The 16,473-nt window shown below is 29.1% G+C and overlaps 4 protein-coding genes across 5 annotated transcripts; 2 read left to right on the top strand and 2 right to left on the bottom strand.

Annotated features, from left to right (window-relative positions):
- Positions 1 to 586: 586 nt before the first annotated feature.
- LOC106791123 (general transcription factor IIF subunit 1) lies at positions 587 to 2,964 on the bottom strand. Its single transcript, XM_014756528.1, has 6 exons — positions 2,735 to 2,964; positions 2,606 to 2,652; positions 1,818 to 2,509; positions 1,443 to 1,729; positions 1,015 to 1,349; positions 587 to 911 (listed from the first exon to the last, which is right to left on the bottom strand). Exons 1-6 carry the CDS (start codon positions 2,756 to 2,758, stop codon positions 698 to 700), a joined length of 1,599 nt encoding a protein of 532 aa, XP_014612014.1. The 5' UTR covers positions 2,759 to 2,964; the 3' UTR covers positions 587 to 697.
- A 329-nt stretch (positions 2,965 to 3,293) lies between these two features.
- Positions 3,294 to 5,870, top strand: LOC106791122 (AP-3 complex subunit sigma-2). Of its 2 annotated transcripts, none has more exons than XM_014756526.1 (3): positions 3,294 to 3,670; positions 3,758 to 4,141; positions 5,157 to 5,870. In XM_014756526.1, exons 1-3 carry the CDS (start codon positions 3,602 to 3,604, stop codon positions 5,277 to 5,279), a joined length of 576 nt encoding a protein of 191 aa, XP_014612012.1. In that variant the 5' UTR covers positions 3,294 to 3,601; the 3' UTR covers positions 5,280 to 5,870. The 2 variants fall into 2 exon arrangements, with proteins under 2 accessions (XP_014612012.1, XP_014612013.1); XM_014756527.1 differs by lacking the exon at positions 5,157 to 5,870 and adding an exon at positions 4,710 to 5,053.
- Positions 5,577 to 7,384, bottom strand: LOC106791121 (GATA zinc finger domain-containing protein 1). The gene is made up of 4 exons (XM_014756524.1): positions 6,992 to 7,384; positions 6,653 to 6,917; positions 6,332 to 6,534; positions 5,577 to 6,267 (listed from the first exon to the last, which is right to left on the bottom strand). The coding sequence occupies exons 1-4, from the start codon at positions 7,051 to 7,053 to the stop codon at positions 6,054 to 6,056; spliced, it is 744 nt and encodes a 247-aa protein (XP_014612010.1). The 5' UTR covers positions 7,054 to 7,384; the 3' UTR covers positions 5,577 to 6,053.
- Positions 7,385 to 8,098: 714 nt separating this feature from the next.
- On the top strand, positions 8,099 to 15,289 carry LOC106791119 (WD repeat, SAM and U-box domain-containing protein 1-like). The gene is made up of 19 exons (XM_014756522.1): positions 8,099 to 8,368; positions 8,454 to 8,480; positions 10,374 to 10,511; positions 10,655 to 10,826; positions 11,094 to 11,239; positions 11,349 to 11,578; positions 11,685 to 11,923; positions 12,024 to 12,114; positions 12,191 to 12,300; positions 12,395 to 12,537; positions 12,612 to 12,801; positions 12,875 to 13,020; positions 13,130 to 13,335; positions 13,422 to 13,693; positions 13,945 to 14,035; positions 14,132 to 14,226; positions 14,302 to 14,463; positions 14,568 to 14,712; positions 14,786 to 15,289. Exons 3-19 carry the CDS (start codon positions 10,402 to 10,404, stop codon positions 14,944 to 14,946), a joined length of 2,709 nt encoding a protein of 902 aa, XP_014612008.1. The 5' UTR covers positions 8,099 to 8,368; positions 8,454 to 8,480; positions 10,374 to 10,401; the 3' UTR covers positions 14,947 to 15,289.
- The last annotated feature ends 1,184 nt before the right edge of the window (positions 15,290 to 16,473 follow it).

The raw sequence follows: 16,473 nt of genomic DNA, 5'->3' as shown, positions 1-16,473 counted from the left end.
TTACAGTAAGCAACTAAATACTGATAAGTTAAGTATTACAAATCATTGATATGCAAATCAATAATAATATCAACAAAATTGTTTCTATTTTGGAATAATGCAGCTACATATTTCTGTTTCATTCGGTGTTAATATATATTTTGTAATATCTTTAAAAAGAAAATTCTTTTTTGTATAAATTTTTTTGAAAGTCTGTAGTTGCGTGTACAACTAAAAAAACGTTACGTTACGATAAAATTCTTCAAACACACAATAGTTTATTTTGTTTTAACACTACCCAAAGTTTTTACAAATTTTCTTTCACGCGATCTATAATTTTCTATTGATTTTTATGGTCAAGAGTCATTTGAAAATTAAAAAAACACAAAAATAAGATATAATTTATAATAATAAAATTAAAAAACGTAATACGTTGTTCTTCAATCGCTGTTGTGTCTTGATTATCCGTTTGCCTCAAAAAAAATAGTTTTAAAAAAAATTAATAATCAAATTGTTTTCTTTTATTATTATTATTTTTTTAAATAATAGCATTCATCAAAGTAACAAATAAATATATGCGCATTTGTTAATATAACAATATTCCTATTATTATAACATATACCTATTTAATATAAAACTAGTACCATTGTTTGCTAAAAATATCAATCGATATATACGCTTAAAAAATATAATATAATCCAATAATTTATTCTAGTCATTAATTCGATTGCGATTTAATCGATAAATACATCTTATTCTTAATAGTTTGTTTAGTAGGATTGATCTTCTTCAATATTTGAGTCATAATATTAACAAGTTGTTCAGATGTGAGACCAGTCTTTTTAGATTTGAATTTTTGCAAAAGTTCTGTTGTAGTCATTGGCTTACGCATAAGATATCTTCTAACTGCATCTTCGGTAATACCAGATTCACTGTAATAAAATAAAAAAATAACAAATAATCGTTTATTGTCTCAGTTTTAAATTCAATTTATATAGAACGTTAGAAATTTATTATGGAGATGAAAGATTTTACCTGGCGCCAGGTATATAAGAAGTCACTTGTGCTAGATTAAAATTATCTAATTTTAATTTTTTAGCTTGTGATAAATCAGGGGAACCAGATTGTTTTCTCTTAAATGAATCAACTGTGTTGGTTAATGCGGATGTTGGAGTTGCGGATCTTGAACTGTGTGCACTATTTGATTTTTTGATATTCTTCTCTTTTAAAGTATCGGATTCTGATCCAGAATCGCTTGACAAATCGCTAGAGGAAGATTTGCCAGGTGCAGACTTTTTGGTATCCTTCTTTTTGCTCTGTTTCTTCTTTTTCTTCTTATCTTTCTTACCAACAGGATCTTTTTCTTTATCCTAAATAAACAAACAAATAAACATTTCATAAAATAGAATAATTATATAAAGTATGCAAATAATAAAAATAATAAAGTATGCAAATAATCATACCTTTTCGTCCTTTTCCTTATTTTCTTCATTTTCATCTTTATCTTCATCCCCTTCTTTTTTATCTGCCTGTTCTTCATCTTCCTCATCGTCATCAGACGCAAGCAATTTTCTTAAAGCATCTTCTTCTGCTACAGATTTGATCTCCTTCTGTTGTTCCAATTCGGATTCAGAATCAGAAGAATCTGAAATATAGTCACATTCTCTTCCTTCTTCGTCACCGTCATCACTCTCTTCAAATGCTTCATCGTCTGATGCGTTTTTTTTCTTCTTCTTCTTTTGTATTTCCACTGAAAATAAAACACAATATTAATATATATAGTTTCGAGTTAAGACATAGATACTTCCTAATTTTCGTTTGATGTTAAAATTGCTTACATTTTCCTTTTTTCTTCTTCTTGTTATTATCTTCTTCATCGGAACCTTTCTTACTTTGTTCATCGCTCGATGAATCGTCCTCATCGGAATCTATCCATTCATCCATTTCTGATATCTTCAAGTCCTTATCCTTCTTACCAGATTTCTTACCTTTACCACCATCTATTAATTCTTCTTCGTCTCCACCTTCTTCATCATTCCTCATTCTTTTACGTAACATTAATGAAAAATAATTCATTACTTTGTTTCTACGACTGAATTCCTGTTCTGCTTCTTCTGCACTAAGTGCCTTATATCTTTGGATAGGTTGAAAATTGTACCACTCGTGTAATGGAAACGCTTCAATGGCACCATCAGAGGCATGGGTAAATACATAGTACGCAGCATTTTCGCTGATACCACCTTCTCGTATACCTTTGAATTTTTTTCCTGTCTTTCCACCTGACTTTAAAATCCATGGCTGATCCTCTGGCTTATATTTCCTACTCGTAATACCAAATTTTTTTCTTCTAGCCTCTTCTCTTGCATCTCGTCCAAATTCTGATCCAGCTCCATACTTTGGCATATCTTCTTCTACCCCTTTATATTCTTTCATATTATTTTCACGTTCCATTTTGACTTGTTTCCATTTAGAAAAATCAACATTTAGTGTTGCATTGAAACGCATCACATTATGTTTCTTCTTATTGTTTCTGACAAATAATAAGAGTTGTGTTTTATACAAGTATATATATATATATATATATATATATATGAATTTAATGATAAATAAATGAAAAATTACTTACTTGGGTACTCTTATACTAAATTCTTGCACAGATGGTACTCCGGGAGGCTGTAATAAAATAACATTATTAACAAAATAATTATGAAAGAAAATTAGATTCTTACAAAATATTTTTAGGTTAGATTTTTACCTTTGGTGGTGCGATATTTGTCATTTTATTTTTCTAATATAATCTATTTGAAAATTACAAAAACATATAGTTTGTAAATATGCACTAATTAAATAATACAAAATGTTTAATTCTGTCTCTTAACAAAATGGAAAATCAAATATTTTCGAGATTATTATATGCAACTGCAGGAATGCTACTTGCATTATCCAGCTTGTTGCATCGCACGTGGTAAAGTATGGGTATAAAAACGTATGCAATAGATTTAAATGCAGTTAAACGCCATCTACTGGAATCTTGCCCTACGAATGTGTTTAAAGGGACTTTATCCTTAACTAAAAGTGGTGCAGTTGTACTGTAGACCTCGTAGTGCATCTCTTTTTCGTACAACATTTTTTATTATATATGTAATTTAACCTCACAGACATAAGTTGATAGTATTTTTCCCTATTATACTTGTAGTTTATATTTTATCTGTCGTGTTCTACACGGTTTAAAGTTCAGTGATAAATCATTAAATCATTAAATAATAATAATAATAATAATAATAATAATAATAATAATAATATACGTATATATATTTATGGTCAAAATATTTCCATTTGGTACAGATTATAATCAGGATTAATTAACGTTATGAAAAAATTATAGTTTTGTGAAAAGTTCAAGTTTAAAAATATTATAGTATAATAAATATTCTAATTGAAATTGAATTATAAAAGAAGTATAACTTCAATAAATGTGGATGAATAATGTTCCTATTGTCTAATAATCTTCGATTGTAATCTTTTCCACGTATATACAACGATTGTACATTCTTATATATAATCTATTGTCTATAATAATATATATGTAATTAAAAAAAAATAATTGATCAACTTTGTCATCATGATTAAGGCTATTTTGGTTTTTAATAACCACGGAAAGCCACGTCTTTCAAAGTTTTATCAATACTTCGTAAGTATATATAGATATTTTCTAGATTAAAGATTAATTTATCAGTTCCTAGATTATATTCACATTATTATTGATTGAACTTTTTAGAATGAAGATATGCAACAACAGATCATTAAAGAGACATTTCAACTTGTATCGAAAAGAGACGATAATGTTTGCAACTTTTTGGAAGGTGGTAGCCTAATAGGAGGATCTGATTATAAATTGATTTATCGTCACTATGCCACCCTTTATTTTGTATTTTGCGTTGACAGTTCTGAATCAGAACTTGGTATTCTAGATTTGATACAAGTTTTTGTGGAAACATTGGACAAATGTTTTGAAAATGTGTGCGAACTAGATCTTATATTTCATGTCGATAAAGTCCATTATATTCTTAATGAATTAGTGATGGGTGGTATGGTATTAGAAACTAATATGACTGAAATACTCACTAGAATAGAGGATCAAAACAAATTGGAAAAACAAGAGGTAAGTTCTACTATTATAATATCTATTATATTTAATTTTTATAGTTTTTCGCTTAAATATTATTAAACAATTGCTTATTGCAAATAATACGATAACATAGTGTTACTGCATAATGCTTTTTAATTTAATATAAGATAGGAAATATATATCATTTTTATATCATTTCTTATGAATATTCCATATTTGTGTTCTGAATTCAATGAAATATTAGAATATATATTTTATTAGTAATCAATATCAATGATATTTAATTAAAAAAAAGTTTAATTTGTTACAGACTTATAGATTAATTGATTCTCTCAGTTTACTTTGAACTTTGTATTGTATTTAATGATTTAATGTTCATAACTGTCCTTTATTTTGTTAAAATTTGAGTATGTATATATATATTTAATAGAATAAGTCAATGAATAAGTGCGGAATAACAAGATAAATGCCACATATTAACCAAGCTTCAAATAGTTAATTATTTGTAGCAATTTGTCGATTGCTAGCTATGCATGTTTGGTATGCTCCGTAAAGCAGTTTCATGTGGTGGTAGGACTGATCAACCTAACATCAATTTTAGGGGACTTACAGATCAGGACGATCTTGCTCACCTCGTCCGTTTGTCCTTCTGGGGCCCCCTCCTTAAGTAAATCAGCAGTAGACAATCTGGCCACTTTAAATAAATTCAGTCCTATGTATAATTGTCTGTGATTTCTTCTATCTTTTTTATCATTTTTTTGGTCTTTCTTCTTTTTCTTCGTTACTAAGAATTTCAAAAATAAGTCGTCTTTTTCATAGCTTCATACAAACGCCGTTCATAACACGCATGATAATACTATTGTTTATATATGTCTGCTCCATGACAGTGCCTTATTGCAATTGTATACGTCGCAATAATCCATAAATAAAAGTATGTATTGTGTAGCTATTTATTATTACTTGTCTTCATTCCTAGAAATGAATTGCTATCTATTAATCCCAAGCATTTGCCCATATTCCATTTTGTCCATCCATATAATGTGTGCAGGCGGGAATCACAGCTGCGCCAGCGCGTGCCGTATCAGCGGTGAAGAATATGAATATTCCTCAACAAATAAAGGATATGAAGCTACCTGACTTACCACAAGCAATAAAAGATCTCAAATTCTGACCATCCATTACGTCGTTGGCTCCCAGCTGACTACTTTCTTCTGCCATCCCAAGTACAAGCGATACCACTTCAAGGATTATCTTTCCTTCCCTTCGAGTGAATGAAAATGCACCAATATTGCCCAACACCTCGTGCACTTCGTCTCAACGATATCAGAGTTAAAGTGTATAAAAACTATTTAAATAATTATCTTCTTTGCACTCTGAACAATACTTTTGACAAAGAAAGATAATATGAATTGATCGAATTTCCAGACAAATTTCTATCGAAGACTGAAATGAAATTGTCTCATAAATGTTAAGAGATTCGAAAAGTATATTGAAATTTTGTATTATACAATATACAAAGAGAACAAGCAGTTAATCCCTATATTTTTGGGAAATACAAACTGTTCAATACTGTTTCTGTATAGTTCTGAAGGTACACTAATTCTATGTTATTACATACCAACTATTGCATTTCTCCCATTATTCATAGTAATATATACTTATATTTTGTTTATTAAAAACACACACAACCCTTTATAATATTATTAAAAACATTAAACATTTATGTTATAATGTAATAAAAATATATTTAATAAACATTTCTCTGACATATCTTAAATTTTTATCTTAACTACATAAGTAACTTTGTTTAACGAAATAAGATTAAGAGCAAAAAAAGGAACATTACAAAATCAAAAGGTAATTATATTTATATTAACAGATAATTATTTCTTCTTAATAATAGAATAAATAAAATCTATCTAATATATAAGATCTAATAATATCATCATTTTTTAAACATATTAATCTCATTCCTCAAAGTTGTCCAAACATATCCAACCCCTTTTTCCAATAATGGTGGTGGATAGGGAGTATTTTTAAGTTTATAGTAATCGGATGGAGCATGCATAACAAATTCCATACATTCCAATTTTCGTGGTAAATCTTCCTCAGGTCCAACGATATAAGTTTCTGGAGAAAATCCTTCTTCCGGAGGTGGACTACAATTGATAATTTCTCTTTCAATATGGAAAACCAATACATGATGATACAAAATCCTGATACCTTGCAGTAGTTGGCAATAACCAAGTCACAGCAGCACTCTTCTCGCAATACTGATCAGTAAGTAATCCACGTATTTGAGCATAATAAATGCCACCGTCTATATCTTGCATCGAAACTATATCTCCAACTTGAAAATAAGTACCTTTATAGAATACAAAATTGCTTGTAACAGGAGTTGCAGTGGCGGTCGGAGCTTTCACTGGCTAAATACAACGAAAAAATATATACTTACAAAGCTTGCTTATAAAGAAAAAAGAACAAAAGAAGAAAAATATAGGATAATTAATTAAATGAATAGAATATGAATGGATGAAATTATACCGTTTTTTTAAACAGGTTTCTCCTGCCTTTACCCTTTGGTACAATCTTATGTGGAGCACTCGGTTTTGAGTTACAATACCTCGTGATCCTCGTACTTCGTCTAATTGGTTTTAAGATTCCACTTTTGTCGTCTTCCTCATTTTTCGTTTCACCATTACCCTGGGTAGATCTTTTTTTCTCAAGACATTCATTGCATAGATTACCGGATTCGGTTGAGTGCCAAAGTGGTGTTTCCCGAGTCCCACAATTAACACACTCAGGTTTACTACCGAAAGGCATTAGATTCCTATTTTCAATTCTTATCAATTAAAAGTTAGCTGAGAAAAAAACTTTTTCCACCTGCACTCCAAAGTTTTCGTCCAATAGCTTTGTTGTTGATGATGATGTTCCTCAGCTGTCATTTCGAATGATATGTAGTTATAAACTTACACAAGTAAAACATTCGCAGTTATGTACGCACGTGCGCACCATGGAAATATACAAATTAAAAAAAACAAATGCAATAGATGCGGTGTAATAAAGTATAAGAGTACAGAAGAATGAATAAAAACATTTGAGAAATTACTATTATGGCGTTACATACAAATATTTCCAATCAATCAAAAATTATAAAGTATCAATATTACAAAATATTACAATCATGTGCATATATGTAAAATAAATTTTAAAATCCTTGAAAAATTTGTATACAATAACAATGCAACAATTTGAAAATTTACCAACACCTGAAGCAAAGAATACAGAAGTATATAGAAGCTCAAAAGTTCCCTTTTTTATATATCCAGTTGCATTTTAGTTTCTACCGGGATCACCAGTGGGCGATAGTAGGTATTTAATGCGATGAGCAAAGAATGCAATTATGATGGTGCAATACAATTAAAGAATGCAGTTATGACGGTACAATACTATCAAAGAATACAGAAATGCATTTATACATATATTTTAAAAAGCAGTCATTTAAGGCGTTCAAATAGAAGAAAATCTAAAAGGTTTGCAGTTAAATCTAACCATTTGAAATACCCGTGTACGTGTGAGAGGTCTGCATTCATAAAATGCAGTGTATATTTAAAAAATGTATGTTTCGTACGATATTGAAATACGACGAATATCTTTATTTTCATGTAATTATTTTAACACCCCTATGCAGTGATGACTTCAAGGGTAAAATTTTCCTGTAATAGAAGATGAGTGCATTAGAGTATTAAAATAATTGTTAATTAATCGAAAAACATGTGTATTGCAATTTAGAATCACTGAGTATATGTTCGGAGCACCGTCGAAATCAACCGTTGAACTGGGTCGATGTCCTTTATGAAACTTCTTTTATTAAATGTTTTTTATATGATCTCCCAAATGTTATGCATGTGTATAAAGGGAATAATATTCATAATAAATAGGATTTCTTTTTTTGGAAAATCATATAAACAACATTGAATAAAACAACTTTCACAGAGGATAACGGGCCAGTCTGAAGGTGAATTTCGAGCAGAACGGTACTTAGATCTTGTTACTCCTGTATTCTTTGTTACTATTTCCTCCTCTGTATTATCGATTAGGTTTGGACTCGACGTGGACATGCGTTTAACGTTAAAACTTCATTGTGACAGATGCCCTCTTCGGGGTGTCTTGTTCTTTTTCCAGTGTTCATTACGGGCCTAACTTTTTTGATTGGTTGCAATAAATAACAGAATTCTATCATTTCGTCTAGAACACGATGTAAGATGATTATTTGTTTGTGACAATGAACGTTATTAAAGTTCATTAATAACGAGCAACGAAATATTTCACTTTTTCTCTCTAGTGTCTGCAACATGTGCCTTTTCTATTTGTGAGTATTATTTAAAATATTATTAATAACATTTTAATGGAATAAATCTTTTTCTTATTATTCTTATGTATTATTATTATTATTATTATTATTATTATTATTATTATTATTATTATTATTATTATTATTATTATTAGGGTGAACCAAAAATTCGTGCGTTCTTTTTAATTAATATTTCCAAAGTATAAATTTTACAAAAACAACAATCCCATTATGCAATTTCAAAGTAAAGTTTCTACACAATAAATGCACGAACAAAATTTTTGGTTTGGTTCACCCTAATATTATTAACATTAGTATTATCGTAATTTTGTTTTATTATTATTAAAAATTTGATCGGTAATATAGGATCAATGTTTATTTAGATGTTGAAATAACAAGCATTATCTAACGGTTCATTTTCCGACAATAATTAAATTTATTATTTCATAAAGCTAAATAATTTGCCAAAGAAAATTAATGTGCATAATTATCGATCGATATTTTACATGTTACACGTCAGCGGTATATTATTGACATAGTAAATGTATGCGTTGTGTGTTATACAAGTTGCTATGTACAATTCATTTAAATAGAACCAGCAATAAAAAAAAACAAAAATGAATAATAATTCAATTGTATAAAATATTTTCTTCAATTTTATATAAATATATGTATGTATGCATATATTAACCATACTTTTTAAATATCTGTAATATCGTTTATATTTTATTTTATTTTATTATATTTTTCTTGTCTTTAATAATGATAACAAAATGACAAGGATCGAAACTTTGAAAGTCTTTAGCTGAAATACTTTATTATGCCTCCCACCTGTAGAACTGATAGTCGAATACATTCTCATTCATTATTGAAATATACGAGTAAGTATACGCTCGTGAATCTTTCGAAGTGTTAAGGTTAAAGGTCATTAGAAACATTTTATGATCTTTTTAATAGAATTATTATTTTTTTAATTTTAATTATTTCATTAATATGTATATTAAAATAATATTATCGACAGTCTTTTATTAATTGTTAATAAAATTTAAAAATCTTAACAATATTACAAGATTAGTGAATGTTAGCTTTCAACAATTGAAAATTATTATTTTTCATTTTTTTAAGTAAAAAAATGTACAAACATTTCTTCTTCTTTTCATTGAATTTAATTATCTCTCTTATTAATGTATAAATAATTATTAATATTACGAATATAATTACCGATAATTTAAGGAACAATTTTAATATAACGTTATGAGAAATTATAATAAATTTTAATTTCTAATATTTTCTTTTTTCTCTAGTTAATTGTTTAATTATAATAAACAATATTGTTTTTAATAATAGACGTGCATATTTCATTGCAAATATTATATTTCCAATAATGATTACGTTGGTATAGAAAGTATTTTAGTGTAGAAAAAAAAAAGAATAAATAAAATTTCAATGAAATTTCGAATAATTTTACCGAAAGATTTTCGTACGACATAATTTAAGTATCTTTCATAGCTATACTATTTCGCGTATACTTCTCGAACAAAATTGATTTTTCCTTCTTTTAATAATTCACGAAATATGTATGTGTAGTATACGTACACATACATATTTACACACATTTACTCGGAATGAATAGATGCCAGAAAATTATTTGATATTATCATAACGCATCGTTCAACGCGTGTGGATCAGTACTGTCAACATTTTCTGGAGAAACGCTAAATATAATAAAATATATTAATTAATAATTAACAATAATAATAATAATGAATAAAAATATTAAGTACGCGTATACGTATCATCAGTTTTTATGAAATTCAAAATGTTTAAAGGAAAACTAAAAAGAAATTGGAATAAAATAAAATATAAGAGAAATAGGTGTAATAATATAATTTTGAAAATTTTGTATTCAAGGTAATAATCCCGTCTCGAAGAAATAACAATGACTGCCATGATCGAGGACGTACAAGCTCTACAAACCCTAACGATTCATACAAGCGACGTAAATAGCGTTGATTTTGCTGGCGATTGTATCCTAGTAACTGGATCGGGGTAAATAGTAGTCAACTTTTCATCGATACTTATGCTTAAATATAGTAGTATACGTTTTTTAATATAGCGAATAGAAAAATAATCATTTTATTATTATATATATATTTATAAATAATAATGAGATTTTTTATATCATTTATTAGGGATAAACGTGTAAGAGTTTGGGAATGGCAGCAAGGTACGGGCTACGTCGAAGCTTTCTTTTCTCCACTTTTAGGTCATAAATATGGGGTGACTTCGGTCAAAGTTAGCCCACAATCAACTATGCTAGCTTCTTCTAGTATAGATGGTACCACATTGTTATGGAATTTAAGGGTAAGATATCATATATGAAATCACAAATGGAATGAAAATTATGAAATTATTGTGTAATATATCATGGCACCCTTGTGAATAAGTCCGTGGGTGCCGGAACTTTGACAACCACTGATAATAAATGTATAGTTCAATTTTATAATTATCCTGTGTAACTGTAAATACAAATCTTAAAATTTGAGCTTTTTTGTTCACTTTAAAAAATGTTCACATTCTATAAAAATCAAACTGTTTATAAATCTGTAATATATCGTATTTTTTTTAAAGACGGGAATGAAGATACACACGATGGTACAAGTTGGTGGTGAATCCGTAAGAGTTAGCAGATTTTCACAGGATTCAACGTTGCTAGTAACAGCTGGTGATAACGGACAGATTTGTCTTTGGGATTTGATTCATCGTACTTTGATCAGGCAAGGTTTTATGTATATATTCATAATTACAAAATGACTTTCTTAATGATAATAATAATATGATCATATTATCATTACTTTTTAACAATTGTATTTGTTCTTTTCACAGATCATTTCAGAAACACGAAAGTGCCGTACAAGGAGTATGTTTTACACCAGATTCAAACTGGCTATTAACAACATGTACATTTGGCGTTATGAATTTATTCTCCACTGCCGAAATGATCGATTCTAGCGTGTCCAATAATAGTCAATCAGTAACCGTGTTTGCCTCGGTAGACGATGCTCACGATCTTGGTGTAGTGTCGTGTGATTTTTCAATTTCACAAGAAATAACAGGTCGGTATATAATATGTGCATACGTATACTTATTATTTTTTGTTTACAGTAGTCAAAAGAATCTTCATTCTTATATCTAAAATATATGTGTGTATATGGTGTACAGGTAACGAACCATTTACCAAAGTTTATCAGTTGGTTACCTGTGGCAATGATCACAACGTGAAACTATGGGAAGTCATTGTGATTCAAGATAAATGCGAAGTTCAGCCAAATTCTGCCACTATAAATCTTTACAGGGTAATGGAAAAGCACAGCAGTGCCTTAACTTGCGTAAAATTTAGTTCCAACGGATTATACATTGCTAGTAGTGGTCTTGATAAAACAGCAATAATTTGGGAAACGGTAAATTTATATATATAATAAATATCTAATGCAATATATCTACTCACGCGCGCACACATATACACACACCTATAGAATTAATAAATTTATATGATTATAGAACACAGGAAAAATATGTAGCGTGTTAGCGAGACACAACAGATACGTTGCATGCTGCGCATTCTCAAGGGATGGAAATCTTTTAGCAACTGGTGATTTTTTCATTTTTAATTTTAACGTATAAATAAAATATAAACTGAACCATAATACAATGCTTTCATTCTTTAGGTTCTAACGATAAGTCAGTTATTGTGTGGGACCTAACAGGAAACCTAACTATCGATTCTGAACTTATACGACATGGTGCTCCAAAGTTATTATTAAGCGAACGTGATAAGGTAGGTACAAAGTTGTTTAACGTGCGAAGACAGACCACACGATGTTTGATGTCACGCAATGATTCTTTATTTCTTTTGTTTTTTTATTTATTAGAATGCTGTACACGAACAAGATGTAGTACAGAACGCAGAATCCTTCGGAAATGAAGTGAAACTAATTCAAAGGATGGATGATCATGGTGGAGCGGTCAATGGCGTTGCTTTTTACGGGAATAATTTGATAGCTTCTGGTTCAGGGTTTGTTGATGAATATTTGACGTATATCTCGAAGACAAATATTTTCTTGGTAATCTAAATTTATTATAATTTAGGGATAAATTAGTACGTATATGGAGTATTGAAAAAAATGAGGAAGACGAGGAAGATATGAGATTTCAAGAGAAATCTTTTAGTCCTTTGGACGGTCATAAGTACAGCGTGAATTATGTAGAATTTAGTCCTTGTGGTACGATGCTTGCTTCCTGTTCATTGGACGGGACCACGATAGTTTGGAATACTGAGGTAATCTAAATTTTGTTATTTCATTCAATATTTATATCCACTTTATTAAATAACGTGATCATGACGATCATAGAATGGTGGACATGCAAGAGGATCGTTCGTTAATTCTGGATCAGGTCTTCGTGTTTGTCGTTGGTCTCCAGATGGTACCAAGATAGCAACAGCTGGAGATGATGAAAAAACTACGTTATGGGATATGGATAGTATGCAACATTTACAGTATGTTTATTTAAAAAGGATTAACAATTGGATATTTCTTGATATGTATCGCCTATCTATTTAATATTAATGCAAATATACTAACGTGTAACTAAAGACAATCTTGCAGAATTTTCGAAGGTCATGCTGATGCTATTACATCAATAGCATTTACCCACGACTCCCGTTATTTGGTAACAGCTTGCAACGAGGGTACATGGAGATTATTCGATATTCTTAATGAAAAATCCGAACAAGCTTTACTAGTTTGTGACGAAGCACACGACTTAGGGGTTCAAGGATGCGATTTTAGTCCGACTGGTTCTACAGGCGCTAGTATTTACCTGTTAATAATAAAAGATTATTAATAAAGTAGATATAATGTAACTTTTCATTTGACATTTCTATTTGAATTTTTACAGGAGGAGATTCTAATTTGAATAATAACAAACAGACATATCTATTAGCGACATGTGGTAACGATTCTCTTGTGAAATTATGGCAATTAATAATTTCCAACAAGGAACATGATTCCGCAGATGGTATTGGAACAAGTGACTCTAATATTAGTTTCAAAGAAAAAAGAACTTTGACTGGGCATGGTGGTAACGTCATGGACGTACGATTCTCTCCGATTCATGGAGAAATTTTAGGAAGCGTTGCTACCGATAGGACTGCACGCATATGGAGCGTTGTAAGTGTGTATATTTATTGCTGACTGCTATTTATTGGATCAGTATGTACCCCTTAAAATGATGTTTTGAATTAAAAATCGGGTTCCGAAATAACGGATATCCAAATATACTTGTTTTGATTAACTTTTGGAATCCTAACCCAACTCAAACCAAAGTTTGAGTATTCATAATTTGGGATATCGGGGCACACCACATATAATTATATAATTAAATATAAGAGCAAAAATATACATGCAAATATATTCCACAGTTTTCCGGAGCTTGTTTGTATGTACTCGAGGATCACGAAAGTCTGGTGACGTCATGTGCATTTTCCGAAGATACATCTTTATTCATTACTGGTATGTTCATTTTTTTTTAGCGTCATTTATCATTCATCTAGTATGTAATTATAGACAAATTAACAGTTATACACTTATAATCATATTCTATTTTAGGTGCATTAGACAAAGCTGTTTTAGTGTGGAGGATACCTCATCAATTGGTCTCTCAAAGTATATTGATCGATAGCTTGAAACATAATAGAAAAAAGGTATAAAAGATGATTCATGTATTTACATACTCTCAATTTGCACAAATTTCATATGAGGAATATATTGTATTTTAGTTAGCTGATTGGAAAGTCGATGACACTTTGAAGTGGTTGAACGAAATAGGATTATTGAAATTAATGAAGAGAGCTCAAACATCGGTTTTAACGGGACGACAGTTACTGAATATTCCAGTTAATGAATTATTAATTAAACTTGACCTAGAAAATGACGAGGAGGTATATGCAAATTTTTATTCCGATGTATTACAAAAATATCAACGTTGTATGATTTATGAATTAAACAAAAATATATATATATATATTATACTTGATTTTTAAAGACGGTAGAAATATTCAAAAGACAGTTATACTGGTTAAAAAGAGAAGACACTAACGCGGTGGAAATACCAGATGAAACGGAAATACCCCATGAATTTCTGTGTCCTATAACTCATGAGATTATGAAAGAACCAGTTCAATGTTCAGGTATAAATATCTTTATAAATATTCATTTAAAATGAAATATTAATATTACATCGAATATATATTACGTTCTTAGATGGATTTACATATGAAAGAGCAGCCATAAACGAATGGTTTTTATGTGGAAAATATACAAGTCCGATGACGAACGAGCCGTTACATGATACCACTTTTACACCAAATATTAATCTTAAAAATGCAATATGTACGCTTCTTCATGGAAACGGATCGGAATAATATATTTTTGAGATGGATCAGTGGCATCATGAATATTGAAAGATCAAATAAAGTTCTGTTATTGAAAGTTGAATAAAGCACTTACACATACTGAGATCTATAAAAAGGAAAGATACACATAATGTATGTATTTACATCATTTATGCTGTGAGTGGACCAATCGTATTGTACGTGCACTTTTACTTAAAATGGCACAATTGTTTATCAAGACTTGGCTTGATAAACAATTTTTCGTTCTTGTTAACTTATTATAATTAGTTATTTCAAAATATTTGTATTTTTATATCGTTATTGTATAAATACGTTGAACGTATTTTATTGAAATATTATTAAAAAAAAAAAAGATGATATAGAAAATCACATTTACATCGTATATATACATATATGTATTATACATACGGAAATTATATTGAAGAATAAGCGCGAAATGGTCCACGGTATACTTCATTATGTATAGTATCATAAAAAAGCACAATACGAATAAATGATTTAGGAGTTCGTTTATTGAAGATACAAAAACATCATTGAAGATTCATAAAATGATATGATAAATGATATTCTCGTAGGATATACTTATGAGGACGTATTATAATCGTTGATTATGATATGAGTATGTTATGTATATTTTACACGAAGCTATGATACACAAGTATGCATATATATATGAATATACATCATACATATATGTATATATAGTGATCTGATGTGCAGGAATAGTACAATTTCGAACTAATATTATCGACAATCTTCATGGGTTATAAGAGAAAAAAACATTGTACCAACTTATATGGACATATATGTTGTATTATCTTTAAGCGCGTATATATTATACATATCGAATTGATGATCATTTTGTAGCGGTTCTAAACACTAGTGAGAGAGATAGAGAGAGAGAGAGAGAAACTACATGATAACGATGTTAATGATGATGATGTTATACGTCAAATTTTAAACTTCTTAAAGTGGATTTTCATCAAAAACAAAGTTTTGGTAGAAATTTCACTAAAATCTTCACACATAAACGATTTTTATATAACGTATATAATTAACAGCACGTTTTTGATATTTATGCGATCAATGGATATGCATATTCTGAAATTGTTGTATAGATTATTACATACATTTCTTAATAATTCTTTTCTTTTTTTTTTATGTTAAAAATAATGATAGATACGTATTTATCTTGTACATAAATACATATTTAACATTATTCACATTCGGCACATTTGGATATTGAAATACATATATATATATATATATATTTCTGTGATATACAATATATTAATTCAATTGAATTGTTATTTGCAAAAGATTTCATCAAATAATATGTTTGCAATAAAATATAAATCGTTAACTTTACTAACATACATATATATAGTATATTATTAGGTTTGTTAATGTTACAATGTTATGTTATTATTATGACGTGCTTATTGTACAGTTATCACTCTAATAAATACCGACATTTCCACCAACACATAAATTCAATATTGCTAATTTTACAATAAAAGTTAAAAAAAAGAAATG

Source organism: Polistes canadensis, unplaced genomic scaffold (genome assembly GCF_001313835.1).
Source record: "Polistes canadensis isolate GaletaPanama2010 unplaced genomic scaffold, ASM131383v1 scaffold_286, whole genome shotgun sequence".
Lineage (NCBI taxonomy): Eukaryota > Metazoa > Arthropoda > Insecta > Hymenoptera > Vespidae > Polistes > Polistes canadensis.
Note: the sequence above shows the minus strand (reverse complement) of the source record. Positions and strands in the feature narration are given on the sequence as shown.

Excerpts from the sequence above, each read along its gene's own strand:
- LOC106791122 (XM_014756526.1), top strand. The coding sequence starts at position 3,602 with ATGATTAAGGCTATTTTGGTTTTTAATAACCACGGAAAGCCACGTCTT. Across the intron at positions 3,671-3,757 it reads CAAAGTTTTATCAATACTTC|AATGAAGATATGCAACAACA; the intron begins GTAAGTATATAT and ends TGAACTTTTTAG. Across the intron at positions 4,142-5,156 it reads ACAAATTGGAAAAACAAGAG|GCGGGAATCACAGCTGCGCC; the intron begins GTAAGTTCTACT and ends TAATGTGTGCAG.
- LOC106791123 (XM_014756528.1), bottom strand. The coding sequence starts at position 2,758 with ATGACAAATATCGCACCACCAAAG. Across the intron at positions 2,510-2,605 it reads TTTAGTATAAGAGTACCCAA|AAACAATAAGAAGAAACATA; the intron begins GTAAGTAATTTT and ends ATTATTTGTCAG. Across the intron at positions 1,350-1,442 it reads ATAAGGAAAAGGACGAAAAG|GATAAAGAAAAAGATCCTGT; the intron begins GTATGATTATTT and ends TTGTTTATTTAG.
- LOC106791119 (XM_014756522.1), top strand. The coding sequence starts at position 10,402 with ATGACTGCCATGATCGAGGACGTACAAGCTCTACAAACCCTAACGATT. Across the intron at positions 11,240-11,348 it reads ATTCATCGTACTTTGATCAG|ATCATTTCAGAAACACGAAA; the intron begins GCAAGGTTTTAT and ends TTCTTTTCACAG. Across the intron at positions 14,227-14,301 it reads TGAAACATAATAGAAAAAAG|TTAGCTGATTGGAAAGTCGA; the intron begins GTATAAAAGATG and ends ATTGTATTTTAG.
- LOC106791121 (XM_014756524.1), bottom strand. The coding sequence starts at position 7,053 with ATGACAGCTGAGGAACATCATCATCAACAACAAAGCTATTGGACGAAA. Across the intron at positions 6,918-6,991 it reads ACGAAAACTTTGGAGTGCAG|TAAACCTGAGTGTGTTAATT; the intron begins GTGGAAAAAGTT and ends GCCTTTCGGTAG. Across the intron at positions 6,268-6,331 it reads TTATTGCCAACTACTGCAAG|TCCACCTCCGGAAGAAGGAT; the intron begins GTATCAGGATTT and ends TATCAATTGTAG.